General features: G+C 52.2%; 1 protein-coding gene and 1 non-coding gene across 3 annotated transcripts; one reads left to right on the top strand and one right to left on the bottom strand.

Moving 5' to 3' along the window:
* The first annotated feature begins 513 nt into the window (after positions 1 to 513).
* On the top strand, positions 514 to 11,547 carry Skor1 (SKI family transcriptional corepressor 1). 2 transcript variants are annotated; one of them, XR_007107126.1, is made up of 9 exons: positions 514 to 711; positions 2,980 to 5,176; positions 6,233 to 6,323; positions 7,247 to 7,354; positions 7,873 to 7,944; positions 9,238 to 9,312; positions 9,570 to 9,633; positions 10,148 to 10,213; positions 10,748 to 11,547. XR_007107126.1 is itself a non-coding variant. In XM_047540650.1 (9 exons), the coding sequence occupies exons 2-9, from the start codon at positions 2,990 to 2,992 to the stop codon at positions 10,840 to 10,842; spliced, it is 2,769 nt and encodes a 922-aa protein (XP_047396606.1). In that variant the 5' UTR covers positions 514 to 711; positions 2,980 to 2,989; the 3' UTR covers positions 10,843 to 11,547. The 2 variants fall into 2 exon arrangements, 1 of the variants encoding a protein (XP_047396606.1); XM_047540650.1 differs by having other exon boundaries at positions 9,559 to 9,633.
* Positions 11,548 to 16,608: 5,061 nt separating this feature from the next.
* LOC124978576 (U6 spliceosomal RNA) lies at positions 16,609 to 16,715 on the bottom strand. Its single transcript, XR_007107544.1, has one exon. It is a non-coding gene; the product is annotated as a U6 spliceosomal RNA (small nuclear RNA).
* Positions 16,716 to 25,436: the final 8,721 nt, after the last annotated feature.

The raw sequence follows: 25,436 nt of genomic DNA, 5'->3' as shown, positions 1-25,436 counted from the left end.
CAGGAAAGTGAGATACTCCTCCATGCTCCCGTTTCTCTTGAGTCGCTCTGAACTCCATCACCCGGCCCTGTCTGGACCCGCTTCCGGCCCCTTGGCGAGGAGCGCTGGACCCTCCCCACTTTGTTCTTGCGGGACAAACTTTGAGAGTCCCAGGCCCTTCCTCCCACTTGGCCTCTCTGACTAGCGCGGGCCGCAGGTGCGGGACGTGGGACGCAGGTGTGAGGCCGCTTACCTGGGGCGCTTAGGCCCTGGGGCTACGGAGAGGCAGCGGGCGCCGCGCGTGGCCCGCGGGCGGGTGGACTCGGGGAGGGCGCGAGTGACTGCGCGGGCGGTGGGTGTGGCGCCCTGGCTCGCAGCTGTCAGGCGCGCCCGCCCAGTGCTGGCCTCGCCACTCCGGCTGTGACCGCGCGGTGCCCGCCGCCACGCCATGCGCTCTAGGCTTCCGCCTCTTCTTCGGGCCAGTCCCCGGCCTCGGGGGCAGCGGTTCAGGGCACACTTCCCCGCGCCCAGAGCCCTGGCGCCCAGCGCCTGCTGAGAGCGGGAGGGGCCGCGGGTGGGAGCGCGGGGAGCCGGAGAGCGAGGCTGTGCGCGCGCGCGGGGAGGGGCCGCGCCGTCACCCGGAGAGCCCGGCGGATCCTGGACTCCCTCCCGCCCCTCCGCCCGCCGCGCACCTCTGCGCACCACTCGCCCGGCTCCAGCCGCCGCCGCACGGTGAGTACCCGCTACCGGTAACCCGTCGCCCCCGTGCCCTGCCGCCACAGCTTTTTTTTCGTTTAGTTCTGATTTGGACTCTTATGGCTGTTGTTTTTATTATACCTAACGACTCTGCCGCCTGGTTCCCACCGCTGTCCGCCTCCTGCCTTGTTACCCTCCCCAAGCTCATCCCTCGAGCTTTAGGAACTGGCGAGGGTTCCCGAGCTCTCCTGGCCGCTGCTTCTTGTCGCTGCATACGGCCCTTCAGCGGTGCTTTCCGCTTTGGCCCCCGAAATGCTGTTACTTTCCTAGGGCCCTTCTTCTTCTGGCTTCAGGGCCCGGAGCCCCCTTCTTTTTCTTGGAAAAATCCCGCGGGGACCCAGGACCTCAGACTGGGGAGGATGTGCATGGCTTAGGGTGCTGTCTTCACTGTATGCGGGCCGGGCACACTTGCCGATTTCGGGGAACCGACAAGCCATAGTCATTTCCCAGAGCCGCCGGTCCCCTAGCCACCTTCACAGCCTGCCCTAGAGCTCTCCTTGGGGGCGCGCGATTTGTCTTGTTGACCCCTCAGCCAGGGAGTTAGAATAGTGTTTTTCTGCCTCCTAAAATGTTACAAGAGACTTCAATGCGAAGGGAGGGTCAACTTGTTTCAGTTGGATTCCAAGAGATAAAGATGAAACAGATAATAGCTTGATACTTGAAGAAGGTACAAGACAGATGGGAGAAAGGAAAGAGCTGACAGAGACAGTTCATGGACAGATAAGATCAAAAAATGAGGAGCACCTATACAAATAGGGGAAGGAGAAATAACCGAATATTTCAGTCTCTTCACTGGAGGCTTTTGAACTCAGATCACCTGTCCTGCTGAAGTGGCCTCTCTGAAAATGGATTTGCCTTTCCAGGTTTAGGGATGAACCCTCTGGTTTAGGCTGCCCGGGCCACAGGAGTGCCTACAGCCCTGGGTCAGGTCAGAGCCTGTGTGTCTAAGGACATGTGGCTGGGCAGTTCGACCTAGAAGGCCCTAAACACCAGTTTCCAGTTTTCCTGGCTGCTGAAGTCTGGGGGTGAGGCAGTCCCCACTACCTCAGCCGGAGAGCAAAGTGCAGGACCAGTGACACCTTTTGTGCCTGGAGCCTTGCTGTGGTTTCAAGACCCACCAGGATTCCTCTTAGCCCATATGAGCCAGGACAGCGGGACATAAAGGATACTCCGAGAGGAGTCAACCACACAAGAAGCAGCCCAGAGCCTCCAGGAGCCTGCATGTGGCCTGAATGGGAAAGACATATATGAAGGAGGAAACCTCAGAAAGTGGGCGATTGGAAGTGAAGGAAAAGTGGCTTCTGAGAAACTTCTTTGAGATCCTCTGTGTACCATGCACTGACCCAGATGGAAACTAGCTTTGGTCTGGAACACAGCTAAAAACGCAGGAAATGTGGTTAGGAACTGCACAATTCTGGAACCACTGATGGCCTAAAAGAAAACGGTTTACGGATCCAGCCAGAATCTTTCTGCTCAATGAACGCGGGGTGCTGGGCGTGAGAAGAGAAGCTCGGGTTTGTGGAAACGTGCGCTGTCGTCCCGGGAAAACGGTCAGCGCCGAGCTAGGTGCAGTGGGGCGGCCTGGGTCTGGGCGCCTGCTATACGCTTTGAAGAGGGTAGGGTTCAGCACCGCGAACAGCGGTTCGCCTCAGTCTCTCCCCCTCCCAGGCAGCCCTGGGTCCCTCCTCCTTCTCCCCCACCCCACCCCCTGCAGTCTGGAGATGGGCAGTGTCCGCCCCTCCTTCACCTACCCCCTCCTCCCACTGCCCCCTCCCGCCCGCGTGCATGCGCGACTGAGCAGAGGGGCCACCGGTCCCTGAAGTCCGGGCTTCAGGACCCGGGCCGGCAGGGCAGGCTGCGAGGGTGGCTGAAGGCGCGTGGATCTGGGCGCCTGAAAGCCTGAATTTGGCAATGGCATTGCTGTGTGGCCTTGGGCAAGTCACTCTCCATCTCTGGGTCCCACTTCCTTCCCAATCCAAAAACCGGGATTGGGTTTCTCGCAGCTGGGGCATTCCTGAGATCTTCATTACCCCTTCTCCTACCTCAGACCCCAGGGGCTTTAGTTCCGGCGCCACCACGGGTCTGAATAACAAAAGGCGCCCGTCCAGGGGACGACTGAGCTTGAACTCCCCACTGCCAAATACCTCTGGTGCGCCGGATTCGGCGCGCCCAGTTGGGCGGGCCCAAGACTAGGCGACGGCGCTGAAAATGGCTCATCTGCTCTCTGCTCTCTCTATTTCTTAGGAGCGGCGGCATGGAGGCTCTCACCACTCAGCTGGGGCCGGGGCGCGAGGGCAGCTCCTCTCCAAACTCCAAGCAGGAGCTGCAACCTTACTCGGGCTCCAGCGCCCTCAAACCCAACCAGGTGGGAGAGACGTCGCTGTATGGGGTGCCTATCGTGTCTCTTGTCATCGACGGCCAGGAGCGCCTGTGTCTGGCGCAAATCTCCAACACCCTTCTCAAGAACTACAGCTACAATGAGATCCACAACAGGCGCGTGGCTCTGGGCATCACGTGCGTGCAGTGTACGCCGGTGCAGCTGGAGATTCTACGTCGGGCCGGGGCCATGCCCATCTCGTCGCGCCGCTGCGGCATGATCACCAAGCGCGAGGCCGAACGCCTGTGCAAGTCATTCCTGGGCGAGCACAAACCACCCAAACTGCCTGAGAACTTCGCCTTTGATGTGGTGCATGAGTGCGCATGGGGCTCGCGTGGCAGCTTCATCCCTGCGCGTTACAACAGTTCGCGTGCCAAGTGCATCAAGTGCGGCTACTGCAGCATGTACTTTTCGCCTAACAAGTTCATCTTCCACTCGCACCGCACACCCGATGCCAAGTATACTCAGCCCGACGCCGCTAACTTCAACTCGTGGCGTCGTCACCTCAAACTCAGTGACAAGTCGGCCACAGACGAACTGAGCCACGCTTGGGAGGACGTCAAGGCCATGTTTAATGGCGGCACGCGCAAGCGGACCTTCTCGCTGCAAGGAGGTGGCGGGGGAGGTGCTAATGGCGGGTCCGGTGGTCAGGGGAAGGGAGGAGCTGGCGGCGGTGGTGGTGTCGGTCCAGGGTGCGCCGAGATGGCCCCGGGCCCACCGCCCCACAAAAGCCTGCGCTGTGGTGAAGATGAGGCGGCCGGGCCTACGGGTCCACCTCCTCCCCACCCACAGCGCGGACTTGGCCTAGCGGCAGGAGCTAGTGGCCCTACAGGCCCTGGAGGGCCTGGTGGCAGTGCCGGCGTACGTAGCTACCCCGTTATCCCGGTGCCCAGCAAAGGCTTTGGCCTGTTGCAAAAGCTCCCCCCGCCACTTTTCCCTCATCCTTATGGTTTTCCCACGGCCTTCGGCCTATGTCCCAAAAAGGACGACCCGGTATTGGGTGCTGGTGAGCCCAAGGGCGGCCCTGGCACTGGGAGCGGCGGCGGCGCGGGCACTGGTGCGGGTGCAGGTGGCCCGGGAACGGGCCACTTGCCCCCAGGAGCAGGGGCCGGCCCCGGCGGCGGCACCATGTTCTGGGGGCATCAACCCTCTGGGGCAGCCAAGGATGCAGCGGCGGTAGCTGCAGCGGCGGCCGCCGCCACTGTGTACCCGACGTTCCCCATGTTCTGGCCAGCTGCAGGCAGTCTCCCGGTGCCGCCCTACCCCGCCGCGCAGAGCCAAGCAAAGGCCGTAGCGGCTGCTGTAGCCGCAGCGGCGGCAGCAGCAGCAGCGGCTGCTGGCGGCGGCGGCCCAGAGCCCCTGGACGGTGCTGAGCCAGCCAAGGAGAGCAGCCTCGGAGCTGAGGAGCGCTGCCCGAGTGCATTATCCCGCGGGCCCCTGGACGAGGACGGTGCTGAAGAGGCACTACCACCACCCCTGGCCCCTCTGCCCCCTCCACCACCTCCACCTGCTCGCAAGGGCTCCTACGTGTCGGCCTTCCGACCTGTGGTCAAGGACACCGAGAGTATTGCCAAGCTCTATGGTAGCGCCCGCGAGGTGTATGGTGCGGGGCCTGCTCGTGGGCCAGGGCCAGGCGCGGGGACAGGCGGCGGCTACGTGAGCCCGGATTTTCTGAGCGAGGGGAGCTCCAGCTACCATTCCGCCTCGCCCGACGTGGACACCGCGGACGAGCCCGAGGTGGACGTGGAATCCAACCGCTTCCCGGATGATGAGGGGGCCCAGGACGAGAACGAACCCAGCGCACCCGGCGCGGGAGGTGGTCCAGACGGCGACCAGCCCACTGGGCCCCTCTCTGCTACTTCCTCAGGCCCAGAAGGTCCCACAGACTCTCCCGACAGCGGTAGCCCTCGCCCGCGGCGCCGCCTCGGGCCTCCCCCAACCGGCGGGTCTGCATTTGGTGACTTGGCAGCGGACGACGTGGTACGGAGACCTGAGAGGAGCCCCCCAAGCGGCTACGAGCCTCGAGAGTCTTGCGGGCCCCTAGGAGGTCCCCCGACGGCCAAGGTGAGCTCAGGGACCGCCCAGCCGGTGGCGCCAGACCCATTTACGCCACATGGAAAGCAGCCCCAGGCTGGGCGGGAGACCGGAATTTTGTTCTGCGCTGCAGCCGGGGCTGCTCCCGGCGGGCCCAACCTTGGGCTCGCTGTGGAACTGGGCTCCTGGGGCCCCCCGAGTGAGGTTTCGGAAGATCGGGCGGGGTCAGGCCTGAGGAATGCGTATGCTTTGTGTTTGTTGACGGGCGTGGAGAGGGGACGGGCAGAGATTGCCAGACACCTGAAAGACAGAAATAAAAGCAGTGTAGAGGAAGAAAGAGGAGAGAAAGGGACTCAAACCAGAGAAAACGGCTCTCGAGGCCAGGCCTAGAGTAACCCCTCCCGGATGAGAATCAGTACTCCAAGAAAAATCAGTAGGTGGCCTCTCCCCATTTCGAATCCCAGCAGTACTGAGTCCTGGGAATCTTCCGCCACACCAACCAGCAGTTTTCCAAATCTCTTCAAACTCCCTCGTTAGGAACCGTTCGCAGGGTTTGTTGCTGGGAGACTATCTCCGGACGTGTGCGGGGAGAGAGGGGGCTCTAAGGTTGCAGAGCTGGGACTGGAGAAGCAGGTTGTGGCTAAGACGCAATCGGAATCGTTGGCCTTTTTGAAAGTGGGTGTGCACACCTGTACCTATCCATTCGGTTCATTAAAACACAAATCATTAACCGATGCGGAAGGCATCAGTTATGCCTAGGATAGGTCACAGGCCTGGACCGGAGGGGAAATGCGGGAAATGAAGCGAGCGCAGAGAAAGTGGGCGGCTTTAAACGGCCTTTGGCTTGGGAACCGCTTTGTGTTTCGAGCAATTTGTTCGCAGGGGCCAATAATAACCTGAATCTGCAACAGTGACAGACTCCAAGGGCCCAAGGGTGCGCCACATGCGTCCCCGCTACCCCTGGCCCTTAGGTCCCGCGGACGTGCCAACCTCTTCTACCTCCTGTTGGCTGCGGGGCAGGACTGGGCGGCTTCCGGCAGCCTCCAAGAGTCCCCCTAATCGCTTGTCATTTCTCGGCCGCCGCAGGTGTACGCGCCGGAGAGGGATGAGCACGCGAAGAGCGCCGCGGCTGCGCTGGGGCCCACTGCCTCCTACCTCTGCACCCCCGAGGCCCACGGTAACGCCTTCCAAGGCCCCTGGCCACTGTAATAGGGGAGGAGGAGCGAGTAGAGGGCTGGCCCAAAAGAGCCCTGCGAGGGAAGAAGAGGGCAGAAAGAGAGACACAGAAAAAGCGAAAGAAAGAGAAGGAAAGAAAAATAATGAAAGAAAAGGGAAGCTAAGTGAGAACTCCTACGGTCTGGTTACTTAAAAACAGTAACCACCTACCTTCTCCACCACACATACACACATGCTCCGGTACACCTCATACAAGGGTCAAAACCTTAAAAAAAAAAAAAAAAAATCACGCCTGGCACCTCCTTCAAGTTCTCTTATTTATTCAGCAAGTGTGTTGGGGCTTCAGGGTTCCCCGTGGTCAGGCCAGGTCTGGGCGAAGGATGAGCGAGCTTGGCTGCGCGCTTGGATACCCCGGAAGCGTCGGCTCAGTGCGGGGGGCGGGGAAGTCATGCACTTGCGCTCAGGACCAGGTTGCTAGCAGAGGAGGGGCCCCCCGGTCTTGGAAATCTGGGCAAGCGAAGGCAGCCAAACCCGGGACAATTTCCTGCCGCACCACCACCACCCGGTAGGCCGCTGCCTGGGCTGCGATCTCCGTGAGAGTCGCGCGGACAGACCCAGCGGCCACGCGCGCTCGCGGTGTCCCAGTATCTGCGTGCGATGTAGGTCGCCCGTCCCTGGTGGGCTCGGCTGCTCTTTTTCGAGGGGCTGGGGAGTGGCGTGAAGCCGCGAGACTAGCAGACCATGTGCGGGGGAGGGAGTACCCTGCCCAAAGCCTCAGGGCGCGCGCCTGGGCTCACAGCCGGGAACCAGAGGCGGCCACGACGTTTTTAATTAGGGCTTGGGCGCCCCAACCGCGGCAGCGCTGGCAGTATCCGGGTCACGGTTTCTTTGCCTCTCCTTGAAACTCGGCTTATTGCCTTTAAGAGCCAGATAAGGAAGACAATCACTCGACCGCCGATGATTTGGAAACGAGGAAATCCTATTCAGACCAAAGGAGTATCTCCCAGCCAAGTCCCACAAATACAGACCGAGGTGAGCCCTGAGTTTCTTCGCGCCCCACTGACCTCCGGGCTCTGGGACCCAGGCTCTGGGACCCAAGTCGCCCAGATTTCCACAGGCTTGCGAGGCGACTTTCAATCAAGAGCAAGCGGCTGCCACTTAGTTTCCTTCCTACAGAGAGAGGATAACCACTTAAATATTGTAGGGGAGATGCTCGCAGGTTCCAGAGCTACCTGCTTGGTGGCTTGGGGATTTTCCGAGTAAGGGCAGTGGGCATACTAAAAGGAAATGGAGAGTTCACCTCACCCCCCTTAAATAGGTCAAAGTACTTCCTTCCCTAGGATAGCCTATCTTTCTTAGGCCCACCCTCCTGCATCTTAAAATGATGGCTTGGAAGATGGGTAGCGCTGGCCGCTTGCAACTGTCTCCTCTAAAGGCAGAAGGGTCTGGAATAGGTTCCCCTAACTTGGTACAGTTCCCGGGAAACTCACCCCTCCCCTCTCAAGGCTTCTTCCAGGACAGAATCCTCCTTACCTTCCCTTGTATCTCAGGAGAAGATGGGCTTACCTTGGATGTCACGGGAACTCAGCTGGTGGAAAAAGATATCGAAAACCTGGCCAGAGGTGAGGTGAAATCTGTGAAATGGTACACTGTGTTCGCTGGGATGGACCCTTCCTCTAGAGTGGAGGGAATCCCTGTAGTGGGTCTGTGGGAAAGACATGTTTTTGGGGGGAGGGGATCAGTTTTGATTCCATTAAGTAGAAAAGATAATCCTCTGGATACATCCTGGCAGAGAGGTGTGTATGTGGATAGGGAGTGAACAAACTCCTGTAGGTTATTACAAGTTTAGGCTCCCAAGGCCTGAGTCTGTCTTAAACAGCCTGGTGAGAAAGAGAAATGAGTACTGATTCTCAGAATTCAATGCCTGTGAACATTAGACCTGATAATCTGGGTCTCCCAAACTCCATGAAAAACAGAACTTTTTTTTTTTTTTTTTTTTTTTTTTTTTTTTTTGGTGGAAGAGCAAGATTGCAAGGAGGCATTTATTTTAGGAACACATGAGAAATTAATGTATAACCGTTTGTGTGAAGATGGAGCTTTTTGTAGAATGGGACCCCCAGAGTTGCTCTGCCTGCAAGGGGGAGAAGATGGCCTGAAGCATAGAGGAAGGAAGCCTAGAGTAAACCGCACTTTGCCTCTTCATGGGGAGGGCTCAAATACTAATGATCCTATGGTTGGAGCAGTCTCCCCTTCCACTTCTCTGGAAGTAGCTTCTGAGGGCATTAAAAAGTGCTTTCCACATACCCAGTCCATGGATGATGGTCGTGGAAATTGGTGGGGGAAGGGACCAAGATTTGCTGGTTTTCCATTTTTTCTAGTTACAGATTTTACAGAATATGTCATTACCTTCACAATGACTTGTGCTTTATTTATATGAGGGGGCTTACAGGTATCTCCTTATAATACACAATCTGTTCTTAAGTATGTCTGTTTCTCTGAGAAACCTGTCCAAGGCTTTGACCAGATTCTCCCTGATTTGCATTGAATGGATGGATTAGAACTGTCATTTGAAGTGGAAAATAAGGTTTTTGTGGGCTATCTGCTAGGATCAGAGAGTTAGGAACACTTTAAAGCAGATGACAACCTGGTCATTTTCTGCAACCAGGGCCCAGGAATCCAAAATAGGTTCTGCCCTCCCGAATTTGATTCCCTCCCGAATTTGACTACCCACTTAGTCCTGTGTCTTTGCTCAAATCCTTTGGATTCGAATGGGAAAGCTAGAGTTCTGAAGGACTCTATAACTAAGGGTCTATAACTAAGGGTCTAGGACTATTAGCTAGAGCAAGACCTCAATGCCTTATGGGTCCCTTGAATTCTCCATTCCCCTCCCTTACCTTCCACTCTCCCATTCACAGAAGAATTGCAAAAATTGCTCCTGGAGCAAATGGATCTACGAAAGAAGCTGGAGCGAGAATTTCAGAGTCTCAAAGGTATTTCCATCCTTCCCCATCCCACCTCAACACTGTCAACCTGACCTGCTCTCGGATTGGGGTACAGGCCGCTGGCTCGCTAAGCCCCACGCCTGGTGGGAGGGGAAGAGCTCCCTTTCCCTGGGTTTCCAGCTAGGCAAAGGACTGGGTGGGGGTGGGGGTAGGGGTGAAGATGGGAGGGAGTAGGGAAGTGATGCTGGGGGGGAAGGCTGTGCATAACAGCTCTCACTTAATCAATTTGCACAGATAATTTTCAGGATCAAATGAAGAGGGAATTGGCTTATCGAGAAGAAATGGTGCAACAGCTGCAAATTGTCAGAGGTAAGACGGGAGTCAGGTGAGCGCGTGCACGGGCCGTAACTGCCTCTCGTCTGGCAGGAGCCGCAATGTTGGCTCAGTCATTTGGATTTAAATTGAAGGTAATTTAACAATTATTTTTTTTATTTAATATCCTTTGTATACTCTGATTAGCCTCAGAATGGCAAGCGAGCCCAGCAAACGGCTTGCAGGCATCATTACATGGAGTGATTGAACTTCTTATCGCGGCAATTTCCATGGTTTCTAAATTAAAAATCGAGGCGTAAAATTACCTGGGAAGTAATGCCTAAGTTTGCTTTAATTTTGGTTAGATCCGTCTGCCTTTAAGCGCCATCCCAGGCCATTTCCTCCCTCTGTCAGTTTGCAGTTTGGAGTGTTGGTGCCCCCTCCCCCGTCCCCGTCCCCGGAATTGTTTCTTCGGGACCGCGCCAAGGGGAGGGAGGTAGCCCTGAGTGTGACCCCGACCCGCCGGAAGGTGGTCTGCGTTTCCTCACCAGTCCCTCTCCATGTCTTCCAGACACTCTGTGTAACGAGCTGGACCAGGAGCGGAAGGCGCGCTATGCCATACAGCAAAAATTAAAAGGTGCGAAACCCCGAAACAGAGAGTGCCGCTACCAGGGGCTGGCTGTACTTTTGGATGGATGGGTGGATAGATGGATAGATGGATGGGCGGATGGATGGATGGATGGATGGATGGATGGATGGATGAATGGATGGATGGATGCCCAGGCTAATGAGGGGGAAGGCTAAGGTCTACGTGAATCAGAAACTGAGAAGAGGGGAGTGGGAATTGATTGTAATGGGGAAATTATTCTAGAAGGGTGGGGTAGGAAGAAAGTGTCCCTTGAGCTCTAGGTGTCAGAAATTATTCCTTGTGGTCCAAGTCGACCCCTCTTTCTCTGCGCCTCAGTTTCCTTTTCTGTAAAATGGGACTATTTAACCAGAGCAATGGTTCTGAATCACCAGCCTCTGTCCTATTCTATATCCTTTCTAAGCTGGTCGGTTGCGAACCCCTGAGCCCAAAGGGTGAGTCGGGTGGGGGGAGTGGGACGGTGCACTGCAGAGGCCAGGTGAGGCAAGTGAGGCGGCCAACTGGCCGGTTGACTCTCTTCCCTAGAAGCCCACGACGCCCTGCACCACTTCTCCTGCAAGATGTTGACGCCCCGCCACTGCACTGGCAACTGCTCCTTCAAGCCCCCGCTGTTGCCCTAGGGCCGGCCCGGCCGCGCCCACGCGCCCTCAAGCCATGCTGCTCCTTCTTGTAAATACCCGCTGCCACGGCGGCCCAGAGCGAGGAACAAGCCATTCGGACCGACCGATGTAAATACAGCCGCCCTCCGCCAGCCCTCCTTCAGGGCGCCCGGACCTTGTCCGGACCCTCCCCGGCGTCCCAGTCCAGGGCCCCGGCTCAGTTTCCAAGTGTAAATACCGCCTCGCCCCTCGGTTGAACTCCAGGGCATCGGACCTCAAGGGGTTAACTGGACCCGCGTGGGAGGAGGGGAGAGGGAGGACGTCTCCGATCCCCTGTCCTGTGTAAAGCCTCGGACCCCAATTGTGAATACAATGTAGCAACTTCGCTTGCGCCGGACCCGCGCTCCCCGTCCTGTCCACTCTCTTGTTCCTAATGACTAAGTGGCTATGTGCAATGGATATAAATGTACTGTGAGTCTCTTGGTTCAGTATTAGGTTCACTTTTTATTTATGCTATAAGTTGTTTTTCTTTCTTCTCCTGGACCTAGTTCCAGTCCCCTTTGCATCCCCCTTTGGATTTTACTTTATTTATTTATTTTTGTTGTAGTTGTAACTTCTCGATGTAACAGCACTTTAAAAGGGCAACAACTGACTCACGAGAAGGCGACCACCTTAAGCCTGTTTGGGGAGACCACCCTGTATCCGAGACTTTTGTTTTTAATAAAAGAAAGAAAGAAAGAAAAATCCGTCCATTTCTGGGGTGGGGAAGGGGAGGGGAAGAGAAAGGGGCAGGCGGCAGAGGACTGTGCCACAGGTGGGGTGTGGAGACTGTTGTGCGGGGTGGGGGGCCCAGGGCTAGAATTGTGCTGTTCACGTAGACAAGCAAGCCCCCAGACTCCTCACTGACCCAACCAGACACAGTTACCCTCCGGATCACCCCCTCTCCGCCTTGGGACCCTCCCTAGGGGGCCCCAGTTAGGGAAAGGGGACTACTGTATAGTCCCTGGTAAGGTAGTTCCTTCTCTAAGGCGCTTGTAGGGGCTGAGTTCATTCATGCCTTATTTCCACACCTGCACAGGGAAGTCACCTCCTAGGTTCTTAGAAACAAGGAGCCTGTTAGGCTTGCCTGGAGTCTGGGTTCAACCAGAATAGCCTCTAGCAGTCACCGGCACTGCTGGCGTGGCCTGGGAGTCGGAATGAAGGGCGAAGTATGGAGGATGGGCCGCGGTGGGACAGGTCTGGAAAAAGTGAGACTTGGCGCTCACTCACATATGTCCTCCCACCTGCTCCACCGCTAACAGAAAGGAGGAAGCCCTGGCCACATTTTAATAACCGCTCCAGTTTAATGCAAATGGAACTGAGGACATAGAGGAACCCACGGAGGAAGTTAAGGACTGCAGTCCGCAGGTGCCAGGGTCGCTGAGCTCGCCAGCCTTGGGCTGGGTCTTTCAAAGCCCGGTTGGCGAGGTTGGTGAAGATTCGCCTTGTCCTAGGCCTTTGGTCGGCCTCAGTTTCCACAGAGCACCTCCGACTTGGAAAGTGCTGGTATTGGAAATCATTCAACCCTGGTAGAATTTCACGTCCTGGTCGGGCTACCAAGAGTCCCTGCCGCGCCCTTTATTTTGCCTGGGCCTCTATAAAATGACATTTGGGCCTCTGTCCCCGGAGGCTCCTGGAAATGCTCTCGGAAGTAAGCAAAGCGCGGGCGGCCAACCGCGGTCAGGACCAGCGCCAGGATGGCCCAGCTCTCCAGGCACCCCCAGACCAGCTCTATGCGTCTCTCAGCCGGAGACCCTGGCAGTGGGCGGCGGCCCACTGACTCGGGCAGGTAGCTCGGGACCCGGGCTCTCGGGTTGTGGGCCTTAAGTTTCGTGGCGGGTGGTCTGCAGCGCCTCGCGCTGAGCAGGAGAGCGGGAGCACTCCAGGGTGCCGGGAAGGGGCTCCACACCGAGCCCGGCCGCTCTGTGGAGGAAGCAAGCAAGTTCCAGGGCACCTTGAGCTGAGGCTCGGGATTCGCAAGCTCCAGGATATTCCTAGGGCAAGACCCAGAGGGAACATGTGGAAATAATTGCGGTGGGGGCGCCGGGCAAACCGTGAGGCACCGCCTCGCGACCTCCAGGCTGGGCCCTTCCAGGAAGCTTGAGCCTTTCATACAGGCGGCCGACCAGATCACTTCTCCACTGTACCCTCTGCGGAAGCCAACTTCAGAGAGCAAGTGACCTCATTCTCAGGGCTTGCAGGGGCAAGCGGAGCCGGGACGGCGCCCAGCAGCGCTGCTGTTGGGGTTGGCACGCGCATTTCCCCACGGCATAAATGCACCTGTGGCAGTCGCATTCCCTTCTCTGAAAATGGGCGTAACAATGACCACCTAGGCAGGAAGTTCCATGGCTGTGCTCAATAGAGAAGCCTAGCAAATATTCTTTTCTACCCTTCCCTTCCAAATTCCCCCAAAGTGGAAAAAAGCAAGCAGGCAGCCGAAGTCCACCGGAAGAGGCGCCTCATCTGGGCCGGAACCTCAGCGAATGGGGGTGTAGGTGAATACAATCCAGAAAGTTCCGTCGCAAAAACCCTCCTGGGCTCCTCATCCCTTTGAAAGTGGTTGTTCCCCCCAAAATGTTATAACCAAACGATCGGTATGGATGTAATTATCAATAATTATACGAATTATTGCTGATTGCGGGACTCGTAGCTACTTTAATTAGTTTACCAGATTCTAATTAAGTTAAATGAAACATTAATAGGGAAAATATGCTTTAAAAAAACCACCCAGGATTTTTAGTCTATTTCTCGCCACAACGTTGCCACCTTGCGACGGTTTTTAGGCATTACAGCCAACGCTTGAAGGCCCAGATTCAGGTACCGTGGCTCTCTGGGAGGGGGCCTTTGAGAAAGGACCGCGGGCCACTGAATGTCTTCTGAGATGTTCCTTCCGGGTGTGTGGTTCGGCATCCCTAATCCTTAGCGGTGTTTAGAGGAGGTCTGGCTCTGGAGCACGGTATCTGGTAGGGGGCCCAATAAACAAGCCCCTCTAACTCCCTCTGCTTTTTCTCCAGAGGAATTCCAGAGTACTCTTGCAAGGGGTGGTTTGACAGATAGTCTCTATCCCCACTTGTCCAGAAAACCCAGGCCCAGAGACTGAACAAAGTTGGAGCTGCAGGTGGAGACAGCATCAGCTTGCTTTATTTCTCACTTCCTGAGAGTTGAGTAAGTCGTGCTTCCCACCTCCATTTCCTCTGCCAATGGGAGTAACCGGGAAGAAAATGCATCTAGAAGACTCCTCAACTCCGGGGTAACTTGTGTTCTGAGGACACTTGGTTCATGAGGCTAACAGAGCACTCACCTCCCTTTGTGATCCTTGGTTGTGTGGGTCTGTAAGTACCTCCACAACTAGGGTCACACCTTGCACTTCTTGTGATCTCCAACACAACACCCTGTGTACCACAGGCACATAGCCAATGTTCATATGAAAGGGTTCCAATTTGGTGGTTCACCCAGGTGCTGGAAATGTCTGAGAAAAGGAATCTTTAGGTGCTTCTGGACAACAGCCACTGAGAAGCAATTAAGCTGATTTGCATAAGGTTAATTAAGCACAGGCTTACTGCTCAGAAAGAAGATTCTTCATAAATAGGATGTATTTTGGGGGCAAGTATCAAGTAAGGTATTGTCAACCTAGAATAGAAAAACTTTCTTCTTATTCCAACTGTGTCCTAGAGAGGGCCCATCACTACCTTACATTTTGCAAGGTCACCTGCCAAGTACCTGTCCACTCATTACCACTAACCCTGTTGTAAAGCGTAACCTTGATCCTTTGGAGAAATGCAATTCCTTCCTTAACTTTAGAATACCAACGAAAGCAGAATTAGATCTGCATGATTTTTCCATTAATTCTACACAGGCTCATCTCCCCTTCCCATCCTGTCAGGGACACCATCCCAGAGACAGCACAGTGTTACAAGCACAAACTATAACCAGGTTTATTGAGATCTCAACTGCCACTGACTAGTTTTGTGACACTGGGCAAGTCATTGAATCTCTTGGTTCTTCAGCCTCAACTCTAACATGAGGGCAATAAAAGTACCTACTTCATGGAACTGTTTTGTGCATGTGATGAGTAATATGCACATAATATGCAAAGTGCTGAGCACATAAGAAGGTAGTATATGTAACAATATGAAGTTGGTATATGTAACTATATGTACATAGTATATGTATATAGTATATGTAAGAAGAGCAATCTGTGTTTGAGAAGACCACAACTCCCTCTGAGTTCATTTGCTAGCTCTGAGACTCAAGAGTCCCAAAATGGGCCTCAGTTTGTGGCCCTCTACTCCTCCAGGGCTCAGGAAAATGAACATAGCAGGGCTTTGTCCAGCCTGGCCTCTTGAACTTTCTGGAGACGAATTTGTAAGAATCCACAAGCAGCCAGGTGGGAAAGGCATCCTGCAGTGCCAACAGTCTTGTTGACTATGTATGTCCAAAGGGGCAAGGGACTTGCCCGATTTCTCTCAGCAGGTTAGAACAGAGCCAGGAAAGTCAGCAGGGTCTTTAGATTTTCCAGAACTAGGAATTGCCCGTATCTTTTCCTAATCCCTGCTCCAAGAGGGTGATCATGCCAAGAAGACCGACAAGTTTCTTTAGAATAATCTGAACAGCCCTTACTGAGACTTAGCCTCCATAAGACCTCCTTTCCCAAACAAAAACTAGTAACATTCCTGGACCCTGAATTGTGTCTCCTGGGTTGCCCCTTGCTGAAGGAGGGGGAGCTGCACCAGTATTGGCAGTTCCTCTCTTTAGCTCCCCAGAAGGAGAGCTTGAAAACTACTCACCCAGTTGCCCAACCTATCTCCAAGCATCTTTGAAGGAGGAGAAAACTCACCTGAAGAGTCTGTCCTCTAACTCTATGCTTGAAAGACTGTGAGCCCAGGAGGAAGTGCAAGGAGGGGGCCACAGACCCCTAATTTCGGCTTTAATCTGGTAAAGACCTATTCAGACCGCTGCAGGGCAGCTGCTAGCGGCAGCCAAAGGAGTATCCACCAGAGCAGCTTCCCAGGAACCAGGGCTCCGCATCTGACCGCCAACTCCACCATGGCTTGGGAGCTGCGGGCCGCTGAAGGCAGATCTACTGGGGTCATGGCCGCAGAGCTCACGTGCGTGCTCATGCACCAGTAAAGCTAATACACCATTTTGCTTTTGAAAAGAATTTGATATTTTTTTTTTTATAAAAGGGTTTATTTTATATAAGGCTGTGTTTCAGCCACTTGGTTACACCGTCTTGCCCAGGTTGCTTTACATCTGGGTCCCCTGTAAAACGGGGGCAGTGATGCACAGGGGACAGGAATATCAGGAATATTAAAATGAAATATTGGTGACTCCCATGACATGGTAGATACCGAAAGAGTAAGTGGTGATTATTACTATTATTTTAAAGATTCAGAGGAGTTGGTCAGTGTTGTTGCAATTTCCTTTATAGTACAGTTAGTACGTTTTTTACACAAGGTCCTGTTGTGTTTCTGATCTAAAATGGGCCAACTTTAAAAGAACATGTTCTGAAGCGTAAGGTGCCGCAACATGCAGGATAGTTCTGAGGGAAGCTGAAGGAAGATGGAAAGATCAAAAACTGGAGCCCGAGGACCAGATGGCATTGTAGTAATTAATCTGCTTACGCACCTCCTCTTTTCATTCCTTCTCCAGGGATTACATTTCCTTTGTGTCCAACAAAAGATAGAACCCGTGGGCAAGAAGAGTTTTTATTGGGGTGCAAACTGCGCGGGAGTGAATCTAATGCAGAAAAATATGGAACGCTTCACGAATTTGCGTGTCATCCTTGCGCAGGGGCCATGCTAATCTTCTCTGTATCGTTCCAATTTTAGTATATGTGCTGCCGAAGCGAGCACGACACTGAGGCTTCCACAGAAGCTATATAAAGTTCAGAATCTAAAAACTTTTATAGTTATGGTGATTATGCTGTTGCTTTTTCAAAGTCAAAAATATTCTAGAAATTATGGTTTTCTATATTTCTGTCTTTTATTTGTACCTTTGATTTAAGGCAAGTTAAACCTAATTGTCTACCTAACATCTTTATATCGTGTATGCAAATGAAGGGAGCATGGGAAATTGGGCCTCTTCCCGCCCCGCCTCAGAGCGCGCCTTGCTGGCAGTGCTGACAGTCACGAGCAGTCACGTGGTGCGAGCCGTTTGCGCGCTTGTTCAGCGCCGGGTGGCCAGGCGCGGAGGACTCAGACCCGGGTTCGTCTGCGACTGCTGTGTGGGACAGCGCAGCGGCACCCTGGCCCTCGGGTCTGCAGAGCAGTGTGCGAAGTGCCATAGTGCCCGTGAAGCCCCCACTTCCAGCACCCGGAAAAAGGTTGCTCATCACTGATCGAGTCGTGCCGCCGCGGGGACCCTTGACCCATGACCTTAGTGGGGCCACCGACCGTGGGCGGAGGGATCGTGCGGAGGGTGGCACCCTTAAGGCGCGCCTTCAGTTTTCCCCTGGGTTCTAAGGATCAGAACCCTGTGCGTAAAAGCCAACGGGAAGAGAGAGGGTGTGCCCTTTGGAGGCCAGATTTTCAAGAGTGTGATTAGGGATTGTTCGCCATTCCCGGAAGGGTTACCATCCTTTGATCTGGTGCTTTCTAAGGAGCAGGCGTTTAATCTAATTGGTATCGTTCTCGCCCATTTGCAGGTTAGAAAACTGACTCTGGGAGGTTAAACCATCAGCCCCATATGATCTTGCTAGTGGTGAAAGAAGTTGGGAAGTTTATTTTCAAAGACTGGGCTTTTCTTCTTCACAGTAGGGCTCTAAGAAAGATTTGGGGTCAGAGTGTAACCCCCACTCCCCACCCCCCTTTCCTCTTAGACCAAGACTCAGCTCTGACTTACTTCCCGCCTGCCTTCATTTCTTCAACAGATACTGAGCACTGTGATGTTAGTGCTGGGACCGGAGCAGTGTGTGAATGAGTGGTCAGTGTGCTTGGGTTCCAGCAAGGGAGCCAAATACTGGGGAGCCTTCTCAATGCTGAGACATGCTCTAAAGAAAGCATGGCATAGAGAAACTGAGGGATGACGTCCACTTCAGTTTAAGAGGAAGCTACTAAGGAAACAGGGACAGAATTCTAGGTGGAAAAAGACACCCGAGTCATTTTCATGCAGTGGATCAGTCCTTAAGGGAGGCCACTGTGGAGGTAGTTGAACCTTTCCCCAGTGCTATGGCTCAGTACTGTGACAGGGGAGTACCTGGCCTGGCCTTTGGAGACTTGAGTCTTCCCCCTCCCTACCTGTGTTCAGTGTAATGGAAATCAGCCTGCAGGCTGCCCAGCTTCTCATCTGACCTGTCTCTAAACAAACAGCAATTGCAAACCTCAGAATGCTAATATGGCCTTTATTGAGCAAAAAGAGCTAATTTGGGCAATGATGTTTCCCTCAGATTTACAAAAGGGAATTGCAAATAACCAAAAAGCGTATTAACATTGATGGGAGATGATGCTAATCTTCAATTAGCATCCACGTTTTTATCCATTTATTTAGAGAGAGAGCCTTTTCGACACAGTCAGTGCGCCCACGTGTCACAGTGACAGGTACCGCTAGTGAGTTCATAACTGCCTCATTGTAGAAACCAGCAGGAGATAGGCCTGGTTATTGTTCACCATTTCTGGTTACACAAGTGTGTGTTATTTTGAGCCAGAAATGGTGCATTTTGTTTGTTGGTTTTATTTATTTATTTATTTTTTGTTTTGATCTGCTTCTAGTTGGGCAGTTGAGCAGGGGAGAAAGATCTCAGTTCTAGTTCACACTCATCCTGGCACTATCTTTGTGACCTTGGTCAACTCCCTGAACTTCTCACTCTTCCTGTTTTATCTTTGGCAAATTAAGATGCCCTAGAGATGACCTTGAACATCTTCCAGCCTTGACCTGCTGCAATTCTTGTAACTGGGTAACTGAAGGGCTTTTCTGGAGAATATCATTAGCAAGATGTAAAAATCCAATACTATTTTTTTTGTTTTCTGTTTTAGAAGGGTGAACCATCCCTGAGGCACGGAAGGACCCACGAGCAGTCCATAGGACTGTTGTGGTCCTAGGTTCCAGGGTCTGCCTAACCATAAGCTTGTCTCAGCTCTGAAGGCCCAGAGGAAGGGAGAGGGAGGGTGCCATGGTTTCTATATGGTTTGTCCCCCAGCATTCATTTGCTAGGAACTTGGTCCCCAGTGTGTTCATGTTGAGGTGGTGGAACCTTTAAGAAGTGAAACCTAGTAGAAGGTAATTAGGTCATGGAGGCTCCATCCTCATGAAAGGGTTAATGTGTTTCTCCCAGGAGTGAGCTCTTGTTCTTGAGGGATTTAACTCCTTACTGTGAGTGAGTTAGGCAAGTGCTTTCCCACTGAGCCATACCCCCAGCCTTTTCTCTAAAATTTTATTTTCAGGTATCTGGCTTAATTGTCCAGGCTGACCTCAAAGTTGCAATCCTCCTGCCTCAGCCTCCTGAGTAATTGAGATTACAGGCCTGTGCCACTGCACCCAGCTTTGACTTGTTCTCTTGCTTGTCTTGCTGTGTGATTTGTCTCTTTCTCCTCTCTTATTATCGTGTCCACCTGCCTTGTGATGCTATCCTTCATGTTGGGACATAGCCAAAACGCCCTCACCAAATACCAAACAGTTGGGGCTACCGGATCTTGCACTTTGAGTCTCCAAAATCATGTGCTAAATAAACCTTTTTTCTTTATAAAGACAGCTCAGGTGTTTTGTTCCAGCAACAGAAGACAGATTAAGATAGTGGGTGGATAAGGCATACAGCTGGGGGAGAAGAGACAACATGGAGGGTCTCAGTAAGGAAATAAATTCCCAGGAAGTCCTGGACCCCACAGACCTCAAGGGGATAGGCATGAAAGGTGACAAGCGTGTGGGTGCCAGAGACGACTGGCACTGGTTGGCAGTTCTGGAACTGCAGTGACAGCCCAGCTGCTGCCAGCCTTCAGAGCTGCTGGCTTTTCTCCACCTGAGGTGACCTGAGTTTGGACAATCTTCCCTAAGTGTCCAGGGCTACAAAACCCCAAGAGATGAAGTATGGTGCCCTGATCTGTCAGAGGTGGTATTTTCCAACACCCTGAATGGGAGACATTAGAACCAGCTTCTGTTTGATTTTAACAATGAAGAAATGACCTGTTTCATATGGGTCACTGTCAGTAAATTCACGAGATCCTAGGATTCTCTAAGACTAGAGTGTTTCCCTTATGGTCAGAAAACATTGTATGTTTCACATCTCATTTCATTTGGCCGAGCAGGGCCTGGAACAACATCAGCTCCAGTGGAGGAGGAAGCAACAGGGATGTAGAGAGAAGCTGCCGTGCATTCTGTGACTGGGGCACCCTGGGACGAGGGCCATTAGTGTGGGGAGTTGCCCTGGACTGATGCGCTCACTTCACAGGCCTAACCCAGAACCTCCAAAGGCTCCAACACAGAGCAAGGCCAGCTAGAGTGGGCTGAAGCAGGACCTGCCACCCCAGACTACCGAAATGCCTTTGAGCAGCTCCCAGGTGGAGTTAAGCCTTGCTCTTCAGACTTCTTTAAAAAAAAAAAAAACAACCTTTATTATTGTTTATCTATTTTTATGTGGTGCTGAGGATCCAAACCCAGTGCTCACATGTGCTGGGCCAGCGCTCTACCACTGAGCCCCAGCGCCAGCCCCTGCTTCTCTTTTGAAGCATACTCTCCCACTGATTCACCTCCAAGTGAATGAGTTTTTCCAAAACAAGGCTGGAAAGAGTGGGGCAGGGAAAGAGGCAGTGCCCAAGCTCAGAGGGTGGTGTGAGGTAAGAGCAGTGTCAGCCATTCAAAGACCTCTTGGAGCTTCTCCTCCAGCCTCTGAGACAGCTGCCTGGAGCTCTGGCTGGCTGGCTTGGCCCCTGCTGTGGTGAGCCCTCTAATCCTGTCCCTTTCCAGGGATTTGAATTTGGAGGTGGGAGCACAGCCGAAGCCACAGCTTTTACTGTCCCCAGATCTCATATTTGTTCCTAGAACTTCTTGACCATCTGAGTTTCCCTGCCTGTAGGATGTGACTCTGCTGCCTGCTTTGCAGGTTGGTGTGAGGATCAGGTGCAGGACTGGATGTGAAAGACTCTAGCACATTGGATGGGCTGACCACGCCAAGTGTTCAGAACAGTCCCTGGGCATCTGGGAAGTGCATGGCCAGTAGAAAAATACTCAAAACATAACCACTTCCTCACTCTCCTTTCTTCCTCTTTCCTTAATTTGGCAACTATGTGGATGAAACAAATTGTTTTTAGAAGTGGTACAATGAAGTGGGGAGGATTCCCCAATTTTGGTTCCCTTTCTTAGCTCCTCTGGGAACTGTTGTAACCTAGATGTCTTTTAGTTCTTGGGTGTGAGTTACTGTAAGCCCAGGTTAAGATGCAGGGACCTCGCTGGGGAAGGACAGCACAGAGACTCGCTGCCTCCTGTTCATTGACTTGGTGGGATTCTTGGCTCTTTAAGGCCTGCATGGGTTCCTCTGCTGTCCTGTTTCATTTGAGGGTCTCTGAAGGTAAGCACAAGGGGGTTTCTTATCATTTTGTTGATGGGGAAAGCCTAGGCCTAGAGAGTTTATGTAACCTGCCTAAGGACACAGCTAGCTAGTGAGGAACTTATACTCCCTGCCCTCTCTGACTCTGAGGCTAACTTTCTACACAGTACAGCGTGAGGGATTCTGGGATGCTCTCCCCTAAGAATCTTGCTGTGGCCTTAAACCTTGCCAGTGATGCATCATTATGTTGAGCTGTTGCCCTCTTAAGGACTCATTGTGGTTTAGTTCCTTGGGACCCTTGCTTCTGGCCACCTCAGGAGGTGGAAGAGCCCGAGGATGCCCTGAGTTAGGGGTTGGTATACTTTGATGGGTGCAGGAAGAGGAACGGCCAATGCTGAGTACAGCCAGCCAGCTTCCCTCTGGCTCTTTGTGTCCGTGTGGCTGTGCAGGGTAGGAGGAAAAGTATGGCCCCGCTTCCACATCCTCCCTGCCTGGGATTCCAACATCATTGGCTCCCAAGGCTACGCTCGAGGACAGCCATGGTGCAGGGCGGACTGCAGTGGCTTTCAGTCAGGAGCATCCCTGTTTACACCCCAGCAACTCTGCCAACTGGCTGGGCACTGAAGCAAGTCTCTTCCAGTTGCTGAGCCTCAGTCTTGCCATCTCTAAAATGGAAGTGATGATTTCCACACTTGCTCTACAGGGCTGTGAGGCCCCATGGAAAATCCCATTGGAAATCGCTGGGAAATAAAAGATAGGAATAAAGGTCGGTCGGACTCCCCCGGCAGCCTCGCCAGCTAATCGCTCCCCTTACCTAGGGAGTGAGGCATTTGCATGTCAGGGACAGACCCACAAAATCAGAGCACCAAGATGAACCATCACGTTGTATTAATATTTTCACACCACTTAACTCTCATTAAAATGTACTTTGCTGAATTTAATATGTGATTTCAAATGACACAACATATTAAGTGCTTAATATACTAGAAATTATGAAACTATTATAGTCGATGCCATATGAAATAATTAGACTGAATTAAACTTTAGCAGCCAAGTGAAGGAAAGACTTCAACTTGTAATGTCTTAAAGTAGCTTAAGCCACCACTGTAATTCCCAAAATAAATGTCCAGAGATGAGGCTCTTTAAGTAAAAACTGGAACCTAATCCGTATTTACATGCAGCAGCTCTTCTGGGCTTTGGTGATGTGGTGCACGTGGCCTGGGGGAGGTGAGGGGCCCTAGGACTCCCAAGGGAAATGACAGGGTGAGGACTTCACCTGGCTCTGTCCCTGGGGCCTGACAGGGGGATGACTCAGGCGGCATGGAGGAAAGCCCTCTGCTGAAGTGACAGATTGGTTGTCTCTGCCTCAAATCAGCCTATTGGCAGACTGAAGACAAAAGCAAACCTACCCTAGTTAGCAATTACTGAGAACGTTCTTTGTGCCCATCATTTTATATGCACCTTCTCACTTAATCATCACAATATATCTGTGCTACTACCACCATTTTCAGATGAGGAAACCAAGCGTCAACTAGAAAGATTAAGTGAATCATCTAAGGCCTTAGGTCTGAGTCCATAGTGCCCACCCGTATCACCCTGTAGAAATGTGGTGATAACTCTTCAGTCCCTCCCCGACTCTGCGTGTGTGCGCTGCTTCCTATTTTACTAATGATTGACCAGACACATTGGCCTGCTGACGATGACGTGACCTGTATCTTTATCATGTTCCAGTCATGGAGGGTAGGCACCATGACTTGACAGTTTCGCCTTGGAAAGGACATGCAGCCTGGCCAAGTTACACAGGAAGTGCTCTGTGGGTACTCGTTAATTCAGAAAGAAGGGATTCGTCCCCTCCTGAGTATCCAGACACAAACCTTCATGCAGCTTTCATAAATTGGACAGTCTCTCAAATAACAAGGAATACTAATTGCTTTTTTCTTTTTCTTTTTTTGGGGGGAGGTACCAGGATGAATTCAGGGGCATTGACCACTGAGCCACATCCCCAGCCCTATTTTGTATTTTATTTAGAGATAGGGTCTCACTGAGTTGCTTAGGGCCTCACTTTTGCTGAGGCTGGCTTTGAACTCGAGATCCTCCTGCCTCGGTCCCCCAAGTTGCTGGAATTACAGGTGTGCGCCACCGTGCCCAGCAGGAATACTAATTTCTAATCATCCTTAGAATCTACTAATCATAAGGAATACTGGTTTCTTAGCTACTTAAGATCCCAATGTCTCAATTACTCACACTAGGATGAAAATATAGATCCACTGGGCTGTTTGAAAAATACAAATTGTAGCATGGTGATTTAAATATATTATCATTTACTGAGCTGCAAAGATGGCCTTAATAAAGGTGGAAAAACAGCTCAAGCAAACACATTGTTCATAATGAACTGAAGACATGTACTTTCTGTAAGTATTAAATTCGCTCCTGTCACATATAATAGGAATCCAAATAATAGTGGCTTTAAGATGATGGAGTTTTTTTTTTCCCTGTGTCATGTAACATTTTTTTATTCTAATTAGTTATACATGATAGTAGAATGCATTTATGCACTTTGATATATCATATATAAATGGGGCATAATTTCTCATTTTTCCGATGGTACATGTTGTAGAATCCCATCAGTCATGTAGTCATGTATATACATAAGGTAATAATGTCTGTTTCTCCCTACTACCTTCCTATCCCCATTCCTCTCCCCTCCCTTCACTCCCGTCTTCCTAATGTAAAGTACCTCTATTCTTCCCCAGTGCCCCTGCCTTATTGTGAATTAGTATCCACATATCAGAGAAAACACTCAGCCTTTGTTTTTTTGGGTTTGGCTTATTTCACTTAGCATGATATTCTTCAACTCCATCCATTTACCTGCAAATGCCAGAATTCCATTCTTCTTTAAAGCTGAGTAATATTCCATTAAAAATATATACCACATTTTCTTTAAGAGATGATGGAGGTTTATTTCTCTTTTTGCATGAAAGCAATCATCTTTTGCATCAGTAGCCACACTCTGGTACCCTTTAGGGTAACAACTTGGTCCAGATGGCTGCTGAACTCCAGCCATTGGGAGGGAGAAGGTGGAAAAGGCAAGGGACCACGTTACTGCCCTGAATAAAATCTACGACTTGGCCTACCACCTAGCATTCAGGTAGCACTGCATATGGGTTCCTCTGACCTGTTGTTCTTCCTCCTTTCTGCAGAGCATCAAGAAGGGAGAGGGAAAGTAATACTCAGGCATTCACGTCTTCTGGGATCATGCCGGACATTTTACACACGATCCCATTCTAATCCTGATCACAATCCTGTGAGGCTGACCAGCAGCATGTCAACACCTATCCACATGTGGAGGCTGGGAGCTGTGGGGGGTGGGTGGGAGCAAAGCTGAGATGTTTGCACAAGGAGCCCAGGGGCTTCCTAGAAGGAAGGAATGGAACCTCCAAACCTTGCTGTCTGAGATTCGGGTTATTAAAATGTCTCGGTGTGGAGCAGATGGTTCTGACCAACATGCAGTAGCAGGAAGTTTCAGTATACCCTTACATTAAACTGCCAAGAGTTTGGAAAGTGGAGGGACTAAGCAACAGAAACGACTACTTGACAGACAAATGGTCAAAAGACTTGAATGGCACTTTGCAAAACAGGAGCTCCCGGCTGGTGTAAAATGGACTCTTAACCTCGGCAGTCATCAGGGAAGTGCAAAGTGAACTACCTCATGGTCCACATGAAGCAGCCTGGTGACGGCAAGAGCTGGTGAGGAGGTAGAGCAGTGGGGTACGGGAACTGGAGACTGAGGCGACATGCCTGAGCTACTTAGGAAAACTACATATCTTCTAAAGACGCATCTGTGACCCAGGGGTTTCATTTCTAGTTATACACTCTAGAGAAACTCGTGCACATGGGCATCCAGCCACAGGTAAGAGAGCCTTAAAAGAGCACTGCTATAAAAGCCCCAAACTGGAAACGACTCAAATGGCCATCAGCAGACGGATGACTACACTGAGGTGGATTCACGCGACAGAATCCCACGAAGTGATGAAAGTGAAGGGACCGAGTTGCACCCAGTGTTAGGCACTGAATTATGTCCTCCACCCCGACCCTCACC

This window comes from Sciurus carolinensis, chromosome 2 (genome assembly GCF_902686445.1).
Source record: "Sciurus carolinensis chromosome 2, mSciCar1.2, whole genome shotgun sequence".
Classification (NCBI taxonomy): domain Eukaryota; kingdom Metazoa; phylum Chordata; class Mammalia; order Rodentia; family Sciuridae; genus Sciurus; species Sciurus carolinensis.
Note: the sequence above shows the minus strand (reverse complement) of the source record. Positions and strands in the feature narration are given on the sequence as shown.

Coding starts and splice junctions, on each gene's coding strand:
- Skor1 (XM_047540650.1), top strand. CDS start 2,990: ATGGAGGCTCTCACCACTCAGCTGGGGCCGGGGCGCGAGGGCAGCTCC. Junction 5,177..6,232: donor GAGGTCCCCCGACGGCCAAG/GTGAGCTCAGGG, acceptor CGGCCGCCGCAG/GTGTACGCGCCGGAGAGGGA. Junction 9,634..10,147: donor ACAGCTGCAAATTGTCAGAG/GTAAGACGGGAG, acceptor CATGTCTTCCAG/ACACTCTGTGTAACGAGCTG.